Below are 22,211 nucleotides of genomic sequence, written 5' to 3' on the forward strand. Positions count from 1 at the left end.
GAAATGTGTACGTAATTGTCGTTATAATAAGATATAAAAGATAAAAATTGGTGAAAAAATGTTAATGTTATTAAAAAATCGCCAGGCCATTAACGTGTCTCAGGCCACTAGAACAATAAATTTATGAACAAAATTAACATATTTTGAGAAATATTAAAATAAAAGCCTATTTTTACTTAAAATATATCCATATTTACTTGTATATGAGTTTTTGTCCTCGTAGGATACCGTTAACCTATTCGCAGGTATGACCAAAAAAATTAAATTTTTTTAACGGCAGTTTCAAAACTCCAATTTCAAATTTTTAAAAATTTTGTTAAACAAATTTCAGAATTTTTTGATCATCACATGGGGATTTATTGACAACATAATAGGGAATAAAAATGTGAAAAAAGTATGTCAATACCTCCTATAGTTTTTCCGTACCTGCGATATAAATTTTGCGATTTTCGAGAAAAACTAATTTTTTGGCCATATTTTGGGGAATGACCACAATTTCATTACTGTAATGATTTTTGAGTAAAAGCTATTCAGAATAATATAGTCCAGGTAATTTTAAATATAGTCTGAAAGTTTTACTAAAATCGGAAAACTTTAACCCTTAAATCGTGAAGGTCAAAGGTCAATTTTTTCAATATTTGGAATTTCTCATGGAAAGATAGCGAAATATTATAAATTTTTGGGCCGATTTTGATGAAACTTAAGAAAAATATAAAATGAAGTCTAGTATTCAAAATAACAGTACAAAAATGGAAATTAACCCTTAATAGCACTTGGGGTCCAAATGACCCTCAACTTTTAAAATCACGAAAAACACATTCATTTTGACCCCAACTCTCTTAAGGGTTAATTTCCATTTTTGTACTGTTATTGTGAACACTAGACTTCATTTTATATTTTTCTTAAGTTTCATCAAAATCGGCCCAAAAATTTATATTTCGCTATCTTTCCATGAGAAATTCCAAATATTGAAAAAATTGACCTTTGACCTTCACGATTTAAGGGTTAAAGTTTTCCGATTTTAGTAAAACTTTCAGATTATATTTAAAATTACCTGGACTATATTATTCTGAATAGCTTTTACTCAAAAATCATTACAGTAATGAAATTGTGGTCATTCCCCAAAATATGGCCAAAAAATTAGTTTTTCTCGAAAATTGCAAAATTTATATCGCAGGTACGGAAAAACTATAGGAGGTATTGACATACTTTTTTCACATTTTTATTCCCTATTATGTTGTCAATAAATCCCCATGTGATGATCAAAAAATTCTGAAATTTGTTTAACAAAATTTTTAAAAATTTGAAATTGGAGTTTTGAAACTGCCGTTAAAAAAATTTAATTTTTTTGGTCATACCTGCGAATAGGTTAACGGTATCCTACGAGGACAAAAACTCATATACAAGTAAATATGGATATATTTTAAGTAAAAATAGGCTTTTATTTTAATATTTCTCAAAATATGTTAATTTTGTTCATAAATTTCTTGTTCTAGTGGCCTGAGACACGTTAATGGCCTGGCGATTTTTTAATAACTTTAAAATTTTTTCACCAATTTTTGTCTTTTATATCTTATTATAACGACAATTACGTACACATTTCGATTCTTTTAAATTAAATTGTAAAAGTCATTATTTAATGGCAAAATTTTTACAAAAACTGAAAAAATTGCATATTTTCCCCTTGTAAATGCACCTCAAAACTTCAGCGTCGTTGCGCCACCAGTTAACGTTATCCTATCATCCTAATATTTTACACAATGTGTTTCTACAATACATAGAACAATTCTAGAGGGGGGGACGGTCAAAATTCGCAATTTTATTTTTTTGGAGCACTCTATTGTACATTTATTAATTTTATTCGATTATTCTACATAAAATTGTTCGAATTATTCGTTATTCGAAAATGGTAATTTTTAAATTGTTCGAATAATTATTCGATTAATCGAACGATCATTACTCGAATTGATCCATCTTTTTGGAAATTTTTATACATTAATATGGTATAAAAATGTTTATTATAAAACCTCTCTATTAATAAAGAATTTTTAGCGTAGTAGCACACGCTACGATGGATCAATTTAACCCCTTATATGTTTACATTTCTAAAAAGTGGCAAAATCCATTTGAATTTTTTTTAGAAGGTCTTCAATTTCATTTAAATTAAATTTCTTGTCTGTGGAATACAAAAAAGTACTAAAACTTGGATTTCGCCCGTTTTATCCCCTTTAAAGTATAAAAATCAAAAAGTACCACACACATGTCCATTTATTTTTTTTACATAAATTTAGATTAAGTTCGACTTTTAGTGTTAGGTTTATTAGTTCCGGAGATATAGAGATGCCGATTTTACTCCGTTTTACCCATTTTAACCCCCTTAAAATTCGAAATTTCAAAAATCCCTACTTAGTGGATCTACACATCGTGTGAGGTACCTACTAGGGTATTCAATTAATCGGGTTTCTGGTTTATTCGGTTAATCGGGCAAATAATTAATCGTGGTTTAGATTTATTTGGTTAATAATCGGTTAATTTAAAATTATTCGATTAACCGAATAATGTCTATTTTAAATTTAAATTGAAAATACAACCACGAATTTTGTGTACAAAAACATAAAAAACAAGCAAAACATAACAATTCAACCAAAAAATAATAGCAAATATGGTATTTGAGATCCTTTTTGTATACACATTTGAGTTTTTTTTAGGATTTTAGTGAGATCTTCTGAAAAAGAATATAATTTAATTTTTTTCCTTTTAAACGATGTTTTCTTTAGATTTAATAAAACTTGACTTGGAAAAATCTCTATCGCTGATTGTAGGTGTTGGAGAAATCGAAAGCATCAATCAATATCTCAGTTTGTTTTTATTTTTTTCTAAGCATATCATTGGTGTCCTTTTTGGATTATTTTAGATATTGAATACTTTTGATAGTTTCGTTTAGTTTCGTTAAGTTCTGTACATGTAAATGCAAACAAAATTTTAAATACATGTAAATTAAATATGTCAGTTTTTATTTCACTAAGCATTTTTCTTGGATGTTCGAAAAAATATGTATATAATTTTAATTTGAAATTGAATTGAATTGGAAAAATAATTACAAAAAAATATGTTAAAGTGCAAAAAAAAAGGAATTTCGGTTAATCGGTTAATCGAAACAAATTAATCGGTTTATTTGTTATTTGAAAATCGGCAATTTTAAATTATTCGAACAGTTAACCTCCAAAATTAACCGGTTAACCGATTAACGGTTAATCGATAGAATACCCTAGTACCTACATACAAAATTTCAAGACATACAAATTTTCAAAAGTTCAAATTTGGGAAATGGAGCGAATGGACCTAATGTAGTAGTAATGTAGTAACGTTTTCCGATTTTAGTAAAACTTTCAGAACATATTTAAAATTACCGGGACTAAAATATTATGAATGTGTTTTACTTAAAATTTATAACAGTAAGGAAATTGGGCAAAATATGGACAAAAAATTTGTTTTTCTTGAAAATCGCAGGTTCGGAATAACTGTAAGAGGTATTGACATAATTTTTTCATATTTTTATTGCCTATTATAATCTCAATAAATCCCAATGTGATGATCAAAAAATTCCGAAATTTTGAAACTGCTGTTAAAAAAATTAATTTTTGTTGGTCATACCTGCGAACAGGTTAGCGGTATCCTACGAGGACAAAAAGTCATACACCAGTAAATACGGGTATATTTTAAGTAAAAATTACCTTTTATTTTAATATTTCAATTTTTTTCCTAAATTTATTGTTCAAGTGGCCTGAGACACATTAATAGTCTGGGGAATTTTTAATAATTTTAACATTTTTAACCAATTTATATCTCATTTCAACGTCAATTACGTACACATTTCGATTCTTTTGCATTCAATTGCAAAATTTTTACAAAAACTGAAAAATTTGCATTTTTTCCGAATTTTATCGATAATACAGTTTTTGGGTCATTTCGACCCAAAGGAGATACAGGTTTAATCTACAAATGAATTTTGTAATGTAATTTTCATTAATATAAATAAATCTACATATTTCTGGAAAACAATGCAGAAAGTTAACGAGTTTCACCTATTTATTTCATATAAATAATAAAATTTTGCATATATCTGAACTTTGACCTCGATGCGAGTCCCGAAATCGTTGTCCTATTTGACTCAAATTTTCTGGACTTAACTTTTAGGCGTAGTGTAACAATATTCCTCCCGTCACCCTTCAAAATTCAAACAACTGATTTTCACTCTAATGAATATCAATACATATGGGTAATTTTCCATATCATCGTACGTGACATTTGTACGCCTGTGAAATAGATTTTGCAAAAATAAGAGTATCTGAAAAATAATTTGGTCTTCAGAAGGTTCTTTATTTTAAAAAAATAATAAGTTCTTTCGAAACATTGTTGTCGTATGTGACATAAAACGGAAGTAAATTTGAGGTACATTAAGAAATATGAGAAAATTTGCGAATCGTGTAAAGTCTTAAACTAAATTAAATATTTTTGCTCTTACACTAAACTAAATATTTTTGCTTTACAATCCGTCATATTTAAATCTTTGGAGGATTTTTTAATAAATAAAATTTTATATCGTACGTGACATACCGTACGTCACAGATTTTTCTCTTATAGTAAAACCATATATATTCTGTAAATATATGTTTACAAAAACTAAAAAAATAAATAGATAATACCCAATAAGCATTTTTACTGGAATTCAAGTTGAAAGCAAGTGTAATTCAAGACTTGAATTATAGTCAAGCAATTGAATTACAGTTGTATTACACTTTATTTCAATAGCATTCTCCAGTAAAAAGGAAACATAAATTCAAGCAATATTGTTTGAAAAATAAATAAATTTTCAAATATTTTTCATGTTTAAAGTATAATTACATTTGCATTCAAGTCAAATTCCAACAAAATGTTCAAGTGCTTGAATTTTTGGGGTTTTGGTGCTTACTAGGTATATATTCGATTTCAATAAACAATTTGATAATAGCAGAAAAACAATCAGAGTCAAATTCATTTCATACTACATGCTAATGAGAGCTTAGTTTTCGCCGCATTCTTAGCCTAAAACATACCAATTAAATTAAAAAATTAAATATAGTCGGTTTAAACTATTAGTTTTGCCCTTAAAATGTTGTAATAAGCTCTTCACATAGTAACATTTTAGTGTTTTCTAATATTCAAATCATCTTGAAAGAAAGTTTCAAGGGCTTTTGTTTTTTCAGTCGTAGTTGTCGTTCTTGTGAAATTGCCCATATGTATCTGCTTCCGTATGCTCTACACATTTATTCATCTTTAACTGATTCTCAATTAACATTAAATTACATTTTTTAAATGATTAATGATCGTCGAGAAAAAACAAATTTCATAAATTTGTAAGAAGTCAAACATATTTTAGTAAATTAATGTAATATTAATGTTATGTAAGACTTTACATTTCTAGTAACAGTTGTAAAACTACCAAATAACCCTAGTTTTTATTTTGTTAACAAGAATAATTAAAGGACATTTGCCATCCAAAATATAATTAATTATTGTTGGTGACTTTTTAAATGACTTAAATATGAACGAGTATGTTTGTATGTAAGTGGCCATGGAATACCACAAAAATGCAGTGTCTCTTGAACATTTGACGATGACATTGAAAATAAAATGACAAATTATAGTAATTTGTATTTAATAAACAAAATAGAGAAAACAGAAACTACAAAAACTCTTTAAGGTACATTAACATTTATTTAAAAAAACATTGAATAAATAAATAAAATAAAATTTTAGAAAATTATAAAATCAACTGAAACAATTTAACTATGGTGAATGTTTTGTAGTACTTGGTTGATAAAATACAATTTTTGAGTTGCGACCAGGGCAGTCAGATAAATCGAAATCCGAAAAATATGCACTTTCGAAAATTTAAAATCGTAAAATGAATCGGATTACTGTTCGTTTAGTTAAATAACATATAGAAAAGATTACAAAAATTATATTCTTTATAATCGGTGTTTTTTCAATTTTTTTTTGGAAAACTGATTTCAACAAACAGACGGACAGACAAACGGACATGGCTTAATCGACTCCGGGTCGGAAAATTACATATATTGTGGAAATTACAAACGGAATGACAAACTTATTTATACCCTTCTCACGAAGGTGAAGGGTGGTATAATAAGAAACCTTTCTGAAAAAAAAAACGTTAGAATAGGTAACAAGTAAGTGAGTTATTTTCGGCTGTGTCGAATCTTATATACTTTTGGGCATTTTGTATAAAACATTTATCTGGTTTACACGATTTGGTTAGTTTTATTACTATTACTAGAAAATATCACTAGTAAATTTCACCTTGATTGATTCATGCATTTAATTGTTATCGTGATCAAAATATGTATAGTGGCAAGTCCAAACGAAGTTTTTCATATATTTTAATCCAAAGCTTTTTATTTGTTCCAAATTTCTGTTTTCTAGATCTCCTGATCTGTATAAAATGTTGGTTAGATTTCGATATTTATAAGACATTTTGAGGAGCAGCAGAAAAAAATGTACTTTTTCGCATTTTTTTAAAAATGTTTTTTATACCCTACACCACCATAGTGGTGACGGTATTATGCGTTTGTGCAGATGTGTGTTACGTCCAAAAATATTGCTCTAAGGACGAAGCCTATTGAAACTGGCTTAAATCGGTCCATTATTTCACCTAGCCCCCATACAAATGTCCTCCCGAAATTGGACTTTATCGGTCATAAATGTTTAATTTATATATGTATCTACACAAATTTCGCTCCAAATAAGTTTTATATATACAAAATTCATGTCACCAAATTTTGTTACGATCGGTCCATAATTAGTCATAGTTCCCATATAACCCCCTCTTCCGAAAATCACTCAAAAATATAAATTATTGAAATTTTAAAAGAAAAATATTTTTACTCATTTACTTGGTGTAGGGTATTATATAGTCGGGCTTGACCGACGATACTTTCTTACTTGTTTTTTATAATTTTGGGTTGAAATCTTTTAGAAACAATCAAGTTAGCCAAATTTTTTTTCTAAGTAAATGGCTTCTAAAAAAATGTTTGCTTAACAAAACGTACAATACTAGTATAAAACGAAAAAAAAAAAATTAAATTTCAATGTGTAATTTGTTTAGATCAGGATTAAAAATATTCATTTAAAATATTATCGTTTAAAAAAATGGCATATTTTCTTTATTTTTTAACAAAAGGTTCTTTTTCGGATATTAAAATGGGTTTATATCAAACATCCTTAACATTTAATGTGGTGACTTATGGTAGTTAGATGTATCTATTGATAAGCAAGAAACTTGTTACCATTTCCTGGTTCATGCTATTTTTTAAGGGGGCGAAATAAATAAAACTCAATTTTCGAAAATTTGCAATTAGCAAAAAAGTACCTTTTGTTCCGCCACTCCTCAATTTTTTATCGTTTATAGAAGTATCTAAATTCATTCTTCACTGCGATGTGGGAGCATATTGCAAGATAAGACGCCAAGACGTTATCAATATCTTTAATAGATATTTTATCAAACAAATGTCTCTAAACAAGTTGTAAAATATATAAACAATTTTATTTCATTAAAATATTCAACAACTTTTCCAAGAGCCTCTTTAGCTCAGTGGCAGAGCACTGGTCTTGTAAACCAGGGGTCGTGAGTTCAATCCTCACAGGAGGCATTATTTTTTCCATAGTGAATATAAATATTGTAGCTTGTAGATGCCTTTAACTTAATGTATGGCCCTTAAACTATCTATTTGCCCTAATATACAATGTAGCTTGCGAGTTAGTATAAATAGATTAAAGATTAAATCCCTATTAGAAAAAATATCTAAAACTTTTCAACCGTAATTCACCTTTGTGAACTATTTTTTTCCATCTGTGGTTTGTCGTCACATGTTTGACCTAAAGCTTTTAAATACTTTTGTTGAATTTTAAAATACAAACAATTAATTTGTTGTTGTACGATGTTGTTGCTCTATTGTAGATATTTGTAGCTGGTTGAAGGTTTTTGGGACCTTAAACAACAATACATTTGTTGATCACAAATAATTATTTGACTGTTCGTTGTTGTTGCAATTATTTTTGCTAGTTTACGTGTAACATGCTGTGAACAAAACTGTGCAGAATTCAGCATGTAGTGAATAGAAACGTATGAATTCATTGGGAGAGCTATTAAGTAATGAATTCTTCATTAGTGTGAGATGATTTCAAATAGATTCAAATAATTAAAAAGTTTTCAAATAAAGGAAGTTGCTCCTTTTTAGTAATATACATAATTATAATTAGACTCATTGAAAATACTAACAAAATTGTTATCGAATGAATGCATTCTTTTGAATTCGCCCTAAACTCATGAGCAAATGTAAATTAATTTTGTAATTCATCAGTTTTATTGTGATTCATTCATTTGGCGATTTTCGATTTTTTTTTTGTTGGAGTAAATACAATTTCGTGTGTTTTTTTGACCAATTATTGACACAATTTAATTATATTTACGCACAGCATTGAGCCAAAACAACCAACAAATTTTTGGTGAAAACTTTTTTAATTGACAGGAAACAAATACTAATAAATGTATGTACGAGTGTATTATGCATACATCCCAGCAGTTATGCAAGGAGACAATGTATAACTTATAGACAGTAATTGTCACTAATGTATGTTCACTTGGCTGACTCCAATTCATATAGTTTGGGCCAATTTGCTTCATGTATGTGAAGTCAATTGGTTACTTCAAACATCATATGTAATCTAGCATGAAGACAATTGTCACTTAAGAGTCTCTAAGTAATCTAGAATGTAAACACTTTAAACGTTTATTTTGGAGAGCAATTTTTTGTGAGTAATTAGTACAAACTAGTTTTATACAAATTGTGTTGATATAATTTCATACAATTTATTTTCTTTTTGTTTACTGACATAGCATTTAACATAGCGTGAAGTGAATTGTCACTTTAGTGTCTCTAAGCATTTTAGAAAGAAGTTTTTTACCCACCAGAGAGTTGTAGGAGTAAGATTTGTTTACACGCAATCGGTTATGGGACTGTCTATTAGATGTCGTTATGTAGTTGATCTAGTAACTAGTTAGGTGGCTAGTAAGGTAACTGGCTCTATGTAACGGTATGTGAATTCAATGCGTTGACTACTTTAGACCAGCTATCAGACATGTTTCATTGTAATCAAAAACGACAAATTTACCCCTGCATGACAGGACATGCTCGTGTTAAAATATCTAGTCACGTAACTACATATTACATGTAACTACATGTAAATAGTTAACTAGTAGTCATCCTAAGTTGTAGGTAAAATCATTATTTCGGGACAGTCACCAAGAACGCCTGGGTTATGATTGTATTTAACAAACATGTGAATAAATAGAATTTATGAATGAATTCAAATGTGTAATTAATTAATGATTGAATTTAAATACAAGTGACAATTATGTAAATTTTACAATTTTAATTTGAAAAAAATTAATTACTGCTTAGTATTTAAAATATAGACAAAGCATGTTTATAAACAATTTTTAAATTTATAAAATTTGCTAACATTATATCGTCCCCTTAACAAAATAATAGTGTATAATTTTTTTGCCATTTCGAAACAATTTTGTTTAAAATATTTGTGTTAGTAGACATCTAGAACAGAAGTAATATTTCAATTGATCTTTTGACCCACTTTGTGGAAGTAGAATTTCACCAAATTTTGACCACATATAGAATCATGGAATTATTATGGAATAAAAAAATAATGGTGTATATGCTTATACGCTATCGTTTTATTGAGGGGACGATATTGTCTGAACTAATATAAAGCCCTCGCACAGTGTTGCAGAATCAAATTTTTTTGGAAATAAATCTGTCATTTCAAAACGACTGGTCCGATTGGGATAAAATTTGACGGGCGTAGACAAGGAGTATTCAAGTTTTAGTTATGAAAATGTGCCCTACAAATGCTCTAATGACGGCACTATGGGGGCTCAACTTAGGGTACATTCAACATGTAAACATGTGCCATTTTGTTTCCCACCCGATTTTGAAGATTTTTATATTGCAATTTATCTCAAATAATTTTCCAGTTATAGGCATTTCAAAATTGAAATTTTAAAATTGTTCCATACCTTGGTCCGCTTTTTTAAAAATACTAGCATAAACCGGTGCACTTCGCTACCCCTACCCTAGGAAAATTAAAAAAATATGCATGGAAATACGAAAATAACACATACAAAATTTGAGAATCTCTCAATTACAGTTCACTTGATATTCGAAAATAACTAACTAATTTTGTATGGGACATACCACTCCAGTGCTCTAATCCCACCTATTTTTAAACCTTTTATGTAAATATCAAGCTTTACTTTAACTTTCCTTTATAAGGTAGGGGTCATTCCTACTACGCCGATCATGCTTAGGTAAACTACGAACAGGGAACAGGAATAAATTCGTTTTTAGCTAACCTCCGTATAATGGTAATAAATTGATTAATACCGAGTTTAAATTCTTTTAGAATTATAGTTCTCCAGATATTCAAAATTAATTATTTACTTTGTAGTTTCCGTTTTTTCCGACCCGTCCCATTTTTCATTAAACTTCATGCAGTGATAAACCGTTGAAAATCGTCACAATTATAGTTATGCACATATTATAAAATAACTATTTACTTATCAACAATTACATATTTACCCCCATATGCATAAACTGTTTTTTAAATTTGTAAAAGGTTTATAAAACAAATTATCAATATATATTTATTAAAGCGAATTTAAATTACTAAAGTCTTCTTCTTTGTTTTCTATAACAACTCTCACTTAAAACGGAGCGAAATCAATACTGTTTAAAGTCGCATATTTTTGAATCCAATTGAGATATTGACTTGAACTTATCTAAAAATTAATATTCAGTGATATTACTTGAATTATTACAAATAAACAATTATAATAAAATGAATTAAAATTAAAATTTACTTTCAAATAAATGTGAATCAAATTGTTCCTAATATTTGCAATCCTATTAAAATTTTGATACAAATTTTAGTTTTAGAAACTCATTAAATACGTAATATGTAATAAAATCTTTATTTATTAACAAAATTCAATGAAATTTTCAACGTTTTCTAAATTTATTATTATCAATAACAAAGTTTAAAAAAACTTGTCAAAAGGTCAAAGAGAATCCCGCAATTCCTAAAAATTGGAGCAAAAATCCCAAAAATGATATTTTTTACAAATTTGCGCATAGGGTCCACATTTCCTTCGGGTCTGGGAAAATACTTTGGTGATAAATAGGGAACATATCAAGATTTTCAAAGCTGCTTTAAGTTTTCTGATCCCAGCTTTGGGATTTTTGAACATGTGGCACAAATTTGAAATTTTTATAAAAAAATATGTCAAATTCCGAAGGGCGTAGGCGAAAAATACGACATTTTTTTATACCAAAATGTTTCCTTACAGAAAAACGTAACATTTTTATATATTCTGAAAGAAAGTTTTGTTTTAATAAAAAAAAAGTTAAGTCACCTTTTCATCCAAAAAACAGCAAAAATAAATCTACTATTTTTGGAATTTTTAAATTGAAATCGTTTATTTTTGGTTCCATAATTGATATTGCTCTGAAATCTTTTGTATATTATTGTCAAAATCTTTGAAATCGGATGTGAATCTGAAAATGTCACGTTTTTAAAATGTTACATGTTGAAGGTACCCTAATTTGAGCCCAAAAGCGCCGCCTCTGGAACATTTGTAGGGCCCATTTTAATAACTCGAGTATTCCTTGCCTACGCCTGCGTCAAATTTTATCCCGATCGGACCAGCCGTTTAGAAATGGCAGATTTATTTCCAAAAAATTTGGATTTCAGAAATTCGAAAAAATATTCACATAGAGGGTTTTCAAGGAAACAGTATAAATGGAAATGTATTAAAAAAATATTAAAATTAAGTCCAACTTAGCTTCAATTTAAATCACAAACATTTGTTTTCAAACTTTTTGTAATTTCCACAATATAATTTTCCGACCATGTCCGTCTGTCTATCTGTCTGTTGAAATCAAATTCCCCAGATATCTGAAGACCCCAAATATCTTCGGGATCCAATCTTCAAAAATCGGCCCACAAATGGCTGAGATATGAGGAAAAAACCAGGACAACCTCGATTTTTTACCTATTTTTGACCTATATCTGGATTACTAAGACATTAATATAGACAATATGGATATTTAATGATAGATATTTCAAAGAACTTTGAAACGACATATATAAGTCAAAATCGGAAAAAATAATTTATAACACGAATTTTTACTTTAAATTTTTTTTTTTTAAAATTTAAAAAAAAAATTAAATAACAATTCGAAAAAAAAGTTTCTCCAAATTATGAAACATAACCATAAAATAAATTTTGTTTACCTTAAAATATTTAAAATTTTTATTTTGAAGTATAATTTGGTGAAGGGTATATAAGATTCGGCACAGCCGAATATAGCTCTCTTACTTTTTTTTTGACAAAATTGTAAAATTATTATCTCAGTCAAATGAAATTGAGTATGGCACGTTATTAAATGTATATGGGGTATTCAAACGGTCTGCTATTAAGTCATATTTTCATAATGTCCTAATATATTATGATAGTTTAAACAAATTAAAAAAATTGGCAAAGGTCTTCATGAAAATAAAAGTTATGTATGAAATAACACTAGTACAAATTCCCAAAAAATACTGAAAATTAGCAAAAAGCTTCATTAAAAGTTGCATTGAACCTTGGTCAAGGTCAACAATATGTACAATGTACTTAATCCTTACAAAAATAACTCTAAAAGGAAATGTATCTAATTAAAGAAAATTACCCTTTACTCGTAAATACATGCTTGGTTTCTTAACACAATCGGAAATTCGTTATTGCAAATATTTACATTTATTTTAAAAATTCTAGCAAAATTTACCACAATACTGGTTGTAGAAATACAATTGTACGTACATACAGTACAACTGTTGGAACAAATACCATTTGGTATCGATGTACGATGCACGAGAACATGGCGTAAATGATTAAAACAGAAAAAGAAAAACGGCTAAAAGGGAGAAAATAAACTTAATACAATTATGTTGGTCTATTAGTGGTTAAACAAATTATAAATGTGTAACGTGCTATTTTCTAGTTTCCAACCATATTGTTCTAATGGCTTTGTTAAGTACATTCAACCGTTCAAACAAACATATAAAAATACTAGCTGACACACACACATTATTTGAAAATATACATTAGGGTGGGCCAAAAGTTGGATTTTGGATAGTCTCATCATCCATTTTGGTGAACATTGGAAAAAAAATCATACCGAAATTTTTGTTGGTGAAATCGGACGTGAAAGCCCTCTAAAGTTTTGAGATGCATTTACAAGTGGAAAAAATTTTATTTTTTCAGTTTTTATAAAAATGTTGCCCTAAAAGAATTACTTTATCAATTTAATTTAAAAGAATAGAAATGTGTACGTAATTGTCGTAATGAGACATAAAAAACAGAAATTGGTTAAGAAATGTTAAAGTTATTAAAAATTCCCCAGGCCATTAACGTGCCTCAAGCCACTAAAACAAGAAATGAAGGAACAAAATTAACATATTTATAGAAATATTAAAATAAAAGCTAATTTTTTCTGAAAATATATCCATATTTACTTGTATATGAGCTTTTGGCTTCGTAGAATAACGGTAACCTATTTGCAGGTATGACCAACAAATTTATTTTTAAAAATTTTGTTAAACAAATTTCAGAATTTTTTGATCATCTCATTTGGGATTTATTGAGAATATAATAGGGAATAAAAATATGAAAAAATTATAAAAATATCTCCTACAGTTTTTCCGTACCTCCGATTTAAATATTGAAATTTTTTAAAAAAAAAAAAATATTTTCCCCTATTTTGGCGAATGAGCTTAATTTCCTTACTGTTAGGAATTTTAAGTAGAACATATTCAGAGTATTATAGTCCAGATAATTCTAAATATACTCTGACAGTTTTACTAAAATTGGAAAACCTTAAACCTTAAAATGTGAAGGTCAAAGGTTAAGTTTTTCTATATTTGGAATTTCTAATGGAAAGATAGGGAAATGTTATATATTTTTGGACTGATTTTAAGAAAAATATAACATGAAGTCTAGTATTTATAATAACAGCTCAAAGGTGGAAATTAGCGCTGAATGGCACTTGGGGCACGTCTTAACCCCAACCAATTTACCAATTTATCTAAAATTTTGTCAGAATGATTTATTTTACCAATATTTACCAAACTGGGGGTTAGACTGGTGTTTATTAAGGGCCACCTTAATATACATATTACAATGTACATTCTATTCAATGGGGAAGTGAACGAAAGGAAAAGTCAAGTATTCACTTAGCGGCAATTAACCTTTTTCTACATTAATTTTCTATGAGAATTTCCAATAGAAAAAACTCATAAAAGAAATATAACCTGCGTTAATTTCTTTTCACAATAAACAATTGTAATAATTTCAAACAATCAGGCAACGAATGCATTTTATAATCGTCTATAACATTTGTTAATTGAGGTAATTTGTGTGGTCCAACAAATGTTTGCATAAATATATTAATTTTAACTGACCAATAAATTGAGTTCATAATACTTAAATCTGAAATTTACGCGTACTTCCATCACATATGTAATACTCATGAAATAGAGAAGAATTTAAACTATTTTAGATAAATAAATTCTAGTGGAGCAAGCTATGATATTTGTACTTGCAACCTTTAGATTATTTAATGTATCCAAACGATGTACAATACGTGTAGCTAGTATTATAATACCTAAAATCTTTCGTCAACTTCTGGAAATATAACGATTAATTTCCGAGACCTTTCTTGCACAGCAATCGTATTGAGCTGTGGTGAGTGGAAGTAGATGTAAGTCAGACTAGTCACCTATCTGCAAGCTATTTGTGCCAATTTGGATAAGACTGTTACAAATATGTAATTATGATAACGAACAAGACAAGGTGCTTCAGAAATTTTCTTCAAGCAACTCCCAATCCGCTAAGGTTAAACTCCCTTTAACTCAAACATCCTAGTATTTCCGTTAATATCATACATGAAGCTACTCGAAGGAAGATGGCGCTGTGTATAAATAATGGCACAGGTTGCTGTCGTTAAGTCAGTTTTTCATAGGCACTGTTAGAGTTAACAATAATTGTCTTGTACATTAGAAAGTGTAATTCAAGTGTGTCTATTAATATGAATTATAAACGTGTATTTGTATAAAACCACATATGACTATTTAAATAAATAAAGAGTTGTTACAATTTTAAACTACTAAACTGCTTTTATTTGCAATCAAAAGTATCCGGTTTATTTAAAGGAAATAAACCACCGTTTTTAAAAGGTAAAAACGTAACAATATATTGAAATTGACTCTAGAGCTCATCTCAGTGTAACATTAAACGAAGTTCTAAACCCACACAATAGAACAGCTAGCGACCTTAAACAAGATTTTGATTATTTGGTCAAATTTTCAGAAAGGTCAAATATATTAAATCTTTTATATAATGCAATTTTAACAGTTTAACTATAAATGAACGTGTTATATATGTTTCATCTTTAATCAAACATAAATTAAGAAATCGTATGTCCTCAAATCATTTAAATTGTAATATTATTGAAATATTATTTTAAAAATTAAACTAACTATTACTTAGTTTTATATAACAGTATGTTTTAATATATTAATATACTATATCCTTTCTTTTGATTTAAAATGCTGTGTAATTTGTATTTCAAAAATATAGATTAAAAAATATTAAAACCGGTGTTTTGTATATGTCGAATATTTGATAACACTAAACTGGAATTTTTCCGATGACACAAAAGCGGAGGAGAGAGGGTAACAAACGTCGCAAACCTATGTTCAAATCCTTCATGAATCCGTCATTGACACTTCTATCAATGGCGGATTCATGTCCCAATTCGATTGGTATTAAAGTAGGTTGGAGTGTTCTATGAAACCCCAATGACGAGACGCTGTTGATACCATGGTCAAGTAAATCCAGTGTCGTGTGTAGATGAGCGCTCAGCGTTTCTATTTAACACTGTTGTCGCATCGTAGGATATAGTTTACATGGGATCTAGCCTCAAAATCCTAAATCAATTGCAAAAATTGCAGCTGAGACATCTAGTGTCTAAGTTACCTTGGAAATAACCTGTAACTTCCGACACATTACTGACGAAATTTATGGACGCGGAGGGATCTTCAAAGAGGCCGATTCTTGTCTTGAATAACAACTCTGTGGTGACATCGTCATTCGTGTATCTTGTATCGAAGAGACAACAAAGGCAATACGACGATGTCAAATCCATAAATTCTGTAGAAGGCTTGGAGTGCCACGATGTCGCTGATCTAAGAGATGTTTTTGGAACATTTGTCTTTTTTGAACGTCTGGAAGATGCTTTGACCAAGGACGCCCTTCTGAACTTGAATCAGTGACGACAACGTTACTCGGTGAGATTGACTAAATCAGTCTTCACCGCCCTAATCAGCTTGTGCTGTACTGACTTATAGAGGGGAAGTTTCAATAATATTAGGATTATAACTATTAAACCTATTATTCCATTTATAAAAAAAAATACAAAATTAAGCATTTTTAAACCGACTCCATGATGTTTCGTGACTTGTTTATCTGGAAGTAGTTGAGACATATCTAGTTATACCCTACACCACCATAGTGGGGAGGATATATTGGGTTAGTGATGATTTCTGTAACCTTAAAGTATAACAATCTGCTCAAGATCACTCACTGAGTCGATTAAGCGATATCCGTCCGTCCGTAATCAAACTACAGGTCGCCATTTTAGAGATAATTCGATCACATTTGGTACAAGCTTTTCTATTGCTTCTCGCTATAGGGTATCATATGGTAGGGCTTGACCGACCATACTTTCTTACTTGTTTTAAGAATGTATTAAAGAATCTTAATTGGTTCTGCTTATACTCGTTCAAGAACTAGCAATTTTCCTAAAATGGCTTATAATCTGTTAACACAAAATTAAATAATTTCAAATAGCAATATGGTTTGTTTTAATTTTAGATGAATTCCTATATTTTGGAACAAATGCTTTTAAGTATAATTGTCTGTCCCAATTAATTGAATTACACTAGCCAAATATTCTCACAAAATACAGTTTCGACTGCATAGTCGACGAACTACTTAAGGCAGAACACAAAATATGCATTTTGTTTGAAACAAATACAAAAAACATGATTTAAAAAACATTTCTCAAAACATTTTGAAAACACAACAGTCAAGGGCAAAACTATGAACTAATTACAACATAAATAATGTTAAATACTTGTTCATACTAAGTACATCTATACATACGAGCTAGCAGTGGTAGATACAAAGGGAACAAATAAGCAAAAGGGAATGAAATGAACTGAACTGAACCGAACAGCATGTAGTTCAAGGTAATTAAATTATAAATATTTATTATATGTAATTGTACCAGAATGTGTGTGTGTTTTAGATTACAACTTTAAATGAAAAACTAAATTAATAGGACCAAGAAAGAATGATATATTACAGAAGAAATCTATGCAGATATCTATTACATTATTTGCCTTACAAAATGGAGATATAAGTTAACAATATTAAATAAATATTTGGCAAAAAAATCCTTTGCGCTAATTCCTTTCAATATGTTGTGTAAACTTGTAATCGGCCAGACCTTCGTTTTTGTTAAAAATAAATAAATATTAAAATCAATAATAGTCAATTAGGTGTTTGAAATCCCCACTTAAATCTATGTCTGTAGGCTGAAAGCAAAATACGTAAGTGATGTAATAAACATACATGTGTATTAGGGTGAATTTCTTTTATATTTATCGAATTTTTGACATCTGCTTTAAAATTGCAGTTCTGAAAAGTTGAGTTAAATCGGTTCTAAAGTTTTGAAATGAGATAAAAATTTTATTTTTTTTTGCAATCTAAATGGGAATGAATACTATTCTAAAACTAAAAAAAAATAATTAAAACTCGTTGAAGCATTTTCCAGTTATTAATAGTTCAACCGATCATTATTTCTGTAAAGTAAATTGCAGATGCGACTTTACTTGTTTAGTAGGGCTGTCATTCGATTAAAAAATATGGTTAAAATGAAACCTAGTTCCCATATAAAGGAAAATAAATTTAAACTAGGGTACATTAGTATTACTATGATACCAATATTGTTAAAATTGGAAAGGTTATCTTCAATTCAAATTGAGCAATTTTACACCATCTATTCGATCTATGTATATTGAAACAAGTAAGAGAGCTATATTCGGTTGTGCCATTTGTGGACCGAAATTACAAACTTACATATATATAACCTTGTCACTCATGGTGAAGGGTTTGTTTGTAGCTTAATCACTGCACCAATTTTACAGTATCTTTCTCTATATCTGGAAGCATGCGGCCCTGACACCTCCAATATAAAGTAAATAGTTATTATGAAATATTTGGTGAACTATAATTGAGAAAACCGCAAAACTTAGCGGAATTTACTTCGGTACCGTTGTGCATAGCTTTGCTGAAAATGGGCATGGTAGCAGCCATACAAAGTAAATAGTTATTTTCGAATATCTGCAGAACTATAATTATGACAGTCTTCAAACTTAATGCCAATCAATTTCTTATCACTGTATGAAGTTTAACCAAAAATGGGACGAATCGGAACAGGGGTGTGGCACCTCCCATATAAATTAAATAGTTATTTTCGAATATCTGGAGAACTATAATTGTAAAAGTATTTAAATTGTTTACGAATCAATTTCTTATCACTGTACGGAGTTTAGCTAAAAATGGTTGGGATGGGAACAGTGGATGTTGCACCTCCAATATCATGAACTATACATAGTCAGTTTTTAATATTGGATTACTAAAATGAAATTCTTGACATGAAATGCCCCATATATATTTTCGAATATGGGCATTTCCTACGATTAGTCAACCAGGTACGAAAAATAAAATGTTGATTTGGTACATATAATTTTTTCGGCCCAAGGACGAATCCTATTGAAACTGGCTGAAATCGGTCCATTATTTCAACTAGCCCCCATACGAATTCATGTCACCAAATTTAATTATGATCGGTCCATAATTAGTCATTGCTCCCATATAAGACCCGCTTCCGTAAATCACGTTCATAAACCTCATGTTGGTATACACATAAAATTCAACATAAATAACTTTCACATAGACATAAACTACGACCTAATTTCATGGTGATAGGTCAATAATTGGTCATAGCTCCCATATAAGGCCCACTTGGAAAATTACTAGGGTGATCGGTCCGGTTTTATAATAATCGGTTATAACCGGTTTTTTTGCTAAGGTCGGTTTCGGTTGTTTTGAGAATCTCACATTTCGAATATCGAAGAAATCGGGTTTTTCTCCTCGAATAGCCGGCTTTTGAAATACTTCAACTATTTTAGAAGACTTTTTATATTTAGAAAATCTCACAAGTGATCTGGAAAGCCTGAAAACTTACTCAATGCTTTGTTTTCTATATGTCCTACAAATACACCAAGTAAAAGATAATTTTCAATGTCTAGTTTTATAAAAACAACAAAAAAAATCGAGATACTCCAAAGCATTTAAACTGTGTTTTACTTATTCCTAAGTGATTACTTTATCTTCATAATGTCTTCAAATTTACTGACGTTAATGATCATCGGGTCAAATTTGACCCAAATAGAAAATAGATTTTTTTTAAAAAAAAAACCTAACGTAGTTGTTGACATTTTAAATTAAGTCATAAAATATCAACTACTCATTTTTAGTAAAAATGCAATTTTAATTTCAAATTGGGTAACATTTTACCCGAAGATGTATAAGAGAAACAGTAGTTCAGCAAGTATGATGAAAAGAGACAGATATATGTATATTAGAGCCACCAAAGACATAATGTAGTGCTACCAAAGCTCTGAAAAAATGTAACTTAATTGTACGTAACAAAAGACCAAACAAGTTTATAGATATTTTTTTTGTCAATTTGTTTTTCTAAAAACCTAACATAGTTGTTGACATTTGAAATGAAATAAAATTCATAAAATATCAAAAATATCAAGATATTTTGGAAAAAATAAAATATTAATTTCAAAATGGGTCAAATTTGCACAGAAGACCTTGTGAAGGATAAAAGAAGTAATCAAAATGGTTTTAATCACTATTATTTTAATAAATGAAACTTTTTTCTTCTTATTTCTAGACGTTTTAATATTTTTACAAAAAACCGGTTAACCGGTTATTATAAAAAAATAGTTTCTAAAAAATGTCGAAGAATCGATCACCCAAAAAATTTCTCACGAATATTAATTATTGAATTGAAGAAAAATATTACTTAGTGTAGGGTATTATATGGTCTGGCTTGGCCGACCATACTTTCTTACTTGTTTGTTATGGAAATTTAAAGATATTTATGGGAAAATGCAAGGTAAAAATACTAAAAAACATATGAAAAATTCTTACGTTCGCGACCCGTTCGTTCGATACCTGTACTTAAGCCAATTAAACAAAAACCAATAGAGATATTTTATTGTATAAATACCGGATGGAGACCTACATTAGTACACTTTTAAAATAAATTAATCGCTTTTACATATTCCGTTCCATTTCGCAGATTTTTACATTACATCTATATTCTTTGGACATCAAAAGCGTACGAACGTACGTTCGCGACCCCAGGAAATGCCCATATCTGAAAACTGTAATAGAGAAAGCCGTAAAACTTTGAAGGATTTATTTCGTTAATATTATATGTAGTTGGCTGAAAATATTAATTGTTATTATTTGATATCTAGAGATCTATAATAGTGTGATTTTTAATACTTTGCATGTGTTATTTTGGAACCATTGTTATGCAAATAGGTGGTATTGTTGATGATTATAAAGAACCTGTATACTAAAGTGAAATTTGGAAAAAATGCGATGCCATGTCGAAGATTCCTGTTTCATTCCATATGTCTTAAATTTGTTAAAATCTTAAAGATCATTTCAAAAATTAATTTAACGATTGTTTAAATTGAAAACAATTTGACATGTTTTACAAAAAATTCTCCTTTTTTGGACGAATATGGCAAATGGTGAACGTTATATGATATGAATAAAATTCATATCATATTAAAATATTTTCTTGCATTTCCTATACATGTTGACTTGGCCACATAATGGTCGCTGGAATTTTAATGACTCAAAAATTTGTCACAATTATCTCTGCATATCTTTGTAAAACCACCCTAATATGTGTATAATAATCTACTTATGTTCTTATATGTACTAATATTTGAAAAATATTTCTTAAATAATTAAGTAGTAGGTTTAAATGTAAGTATGTAGAAATGTATGTTGTAATACTCACCGGTTAATGTTATACACATGCAACAGAATATCAGCAACACTGTCTGTGGCATATTTGAGCACGTGAAACGTTGATTGTTAAAAGCAACTGCTGCTCTTCTTCTAGACGACGATGACGAAGTTGTTGATTTTGTAGACGATTTCAAAGTGTCATGTGTTAAACGAAAATACATTTTGAAGAATTTATTTAAATTAAACTATTTAGACAAATTCCTTATTTATTTATTCACTATTTAATGTTTAACAGGCAGTTTATTCTTTAATTTTATTTATTTTTTTTTTTTGATAATTAAGTGATTGGCAGAGATTGTATTGTATTTATATCAGATGAGTTCTTTTGTTGAAAAAACTACAAGCTAAAAAAGAAATTGTCAATTGAGATTAAACGATAAATTTCTTTTAATTTAAAAAATTGTTTTTTTTTCTTGTTTATCTTCAGGTTCGAGTACAAGTTTGAGTGTGTTTGAGGTGACATGAGAAAAGTCGAGAACTGTATGCAACCGTTAGTTAATGTATGCGAAAGTATTAGATGAGAATAAAAATATATTCGTGATTTAGGAAGTAAATAAAATGTATAAAATGGATTATATAAAACTAAATACAGCTGGGAGAATCCATATCAAAACGGTCAGAAAATTGCTATTTTCGGATTTGACATCTTCGATTTTAATGAAATTTACCACACATATTACGGTTTCAAAGGGTTCCTCAAATCAATTACTTTTTCATCGGAAACCCTTTCCATTCCCATTTGACAATTTTAAAAAAATTTTCAATTTTCAAATCGCGATAT

The 22,211-nt window shown here is 29.0% G+C and overlaps 1 protein-coding gene and 1 non-coding gene across 2 annotated transcripts in view; one reads left to right on the forward strand and one right to left on the reverse strand.

The window, feature by feature from the left end:
• Window positions 1–22,211, reverse strand: part of LOC135957786 (uncharacterized) — a 72,405-nt gene that overhangs the window by 37,919 nt on the left and 12,275 nt on the right. The window contains exon 2 of the mRNA XM_065508588.1: window positions 21,420–21,774. Within this exon, the coding sequence (XP_065364660.1) occupies window positions 21,420–21,591 (172 nt within the window). The 5' untranslated portion in view covers window positions 21,592–21,774. The remainder of the gene's footprint in view (window positions 1–21,419; window positions 21,775–22,211) is intronic.
• TRNAT-UGU (transfer RNA threonine (anticodon UGU)) lies at window positions 7,638–7,709 on the forward strand. Its single transcript has one exon. It is a non-coding gene; the product is annotated as a tRNA-Thr (tRNA).

This window comes from Calliphora vicina, chromosome 4 (assembly GCF_958450345.1).
Source record: "Calliphora vicina chromosome 4, idCalVici1.1, whole genome shotgun sequence".
NCBI classification, from domain to species: Eukaryota; Metazoa; Arthropoda; class Insecta; order Diptera; family Calliphoridae; genus Calliphora; species Calliphora vicina.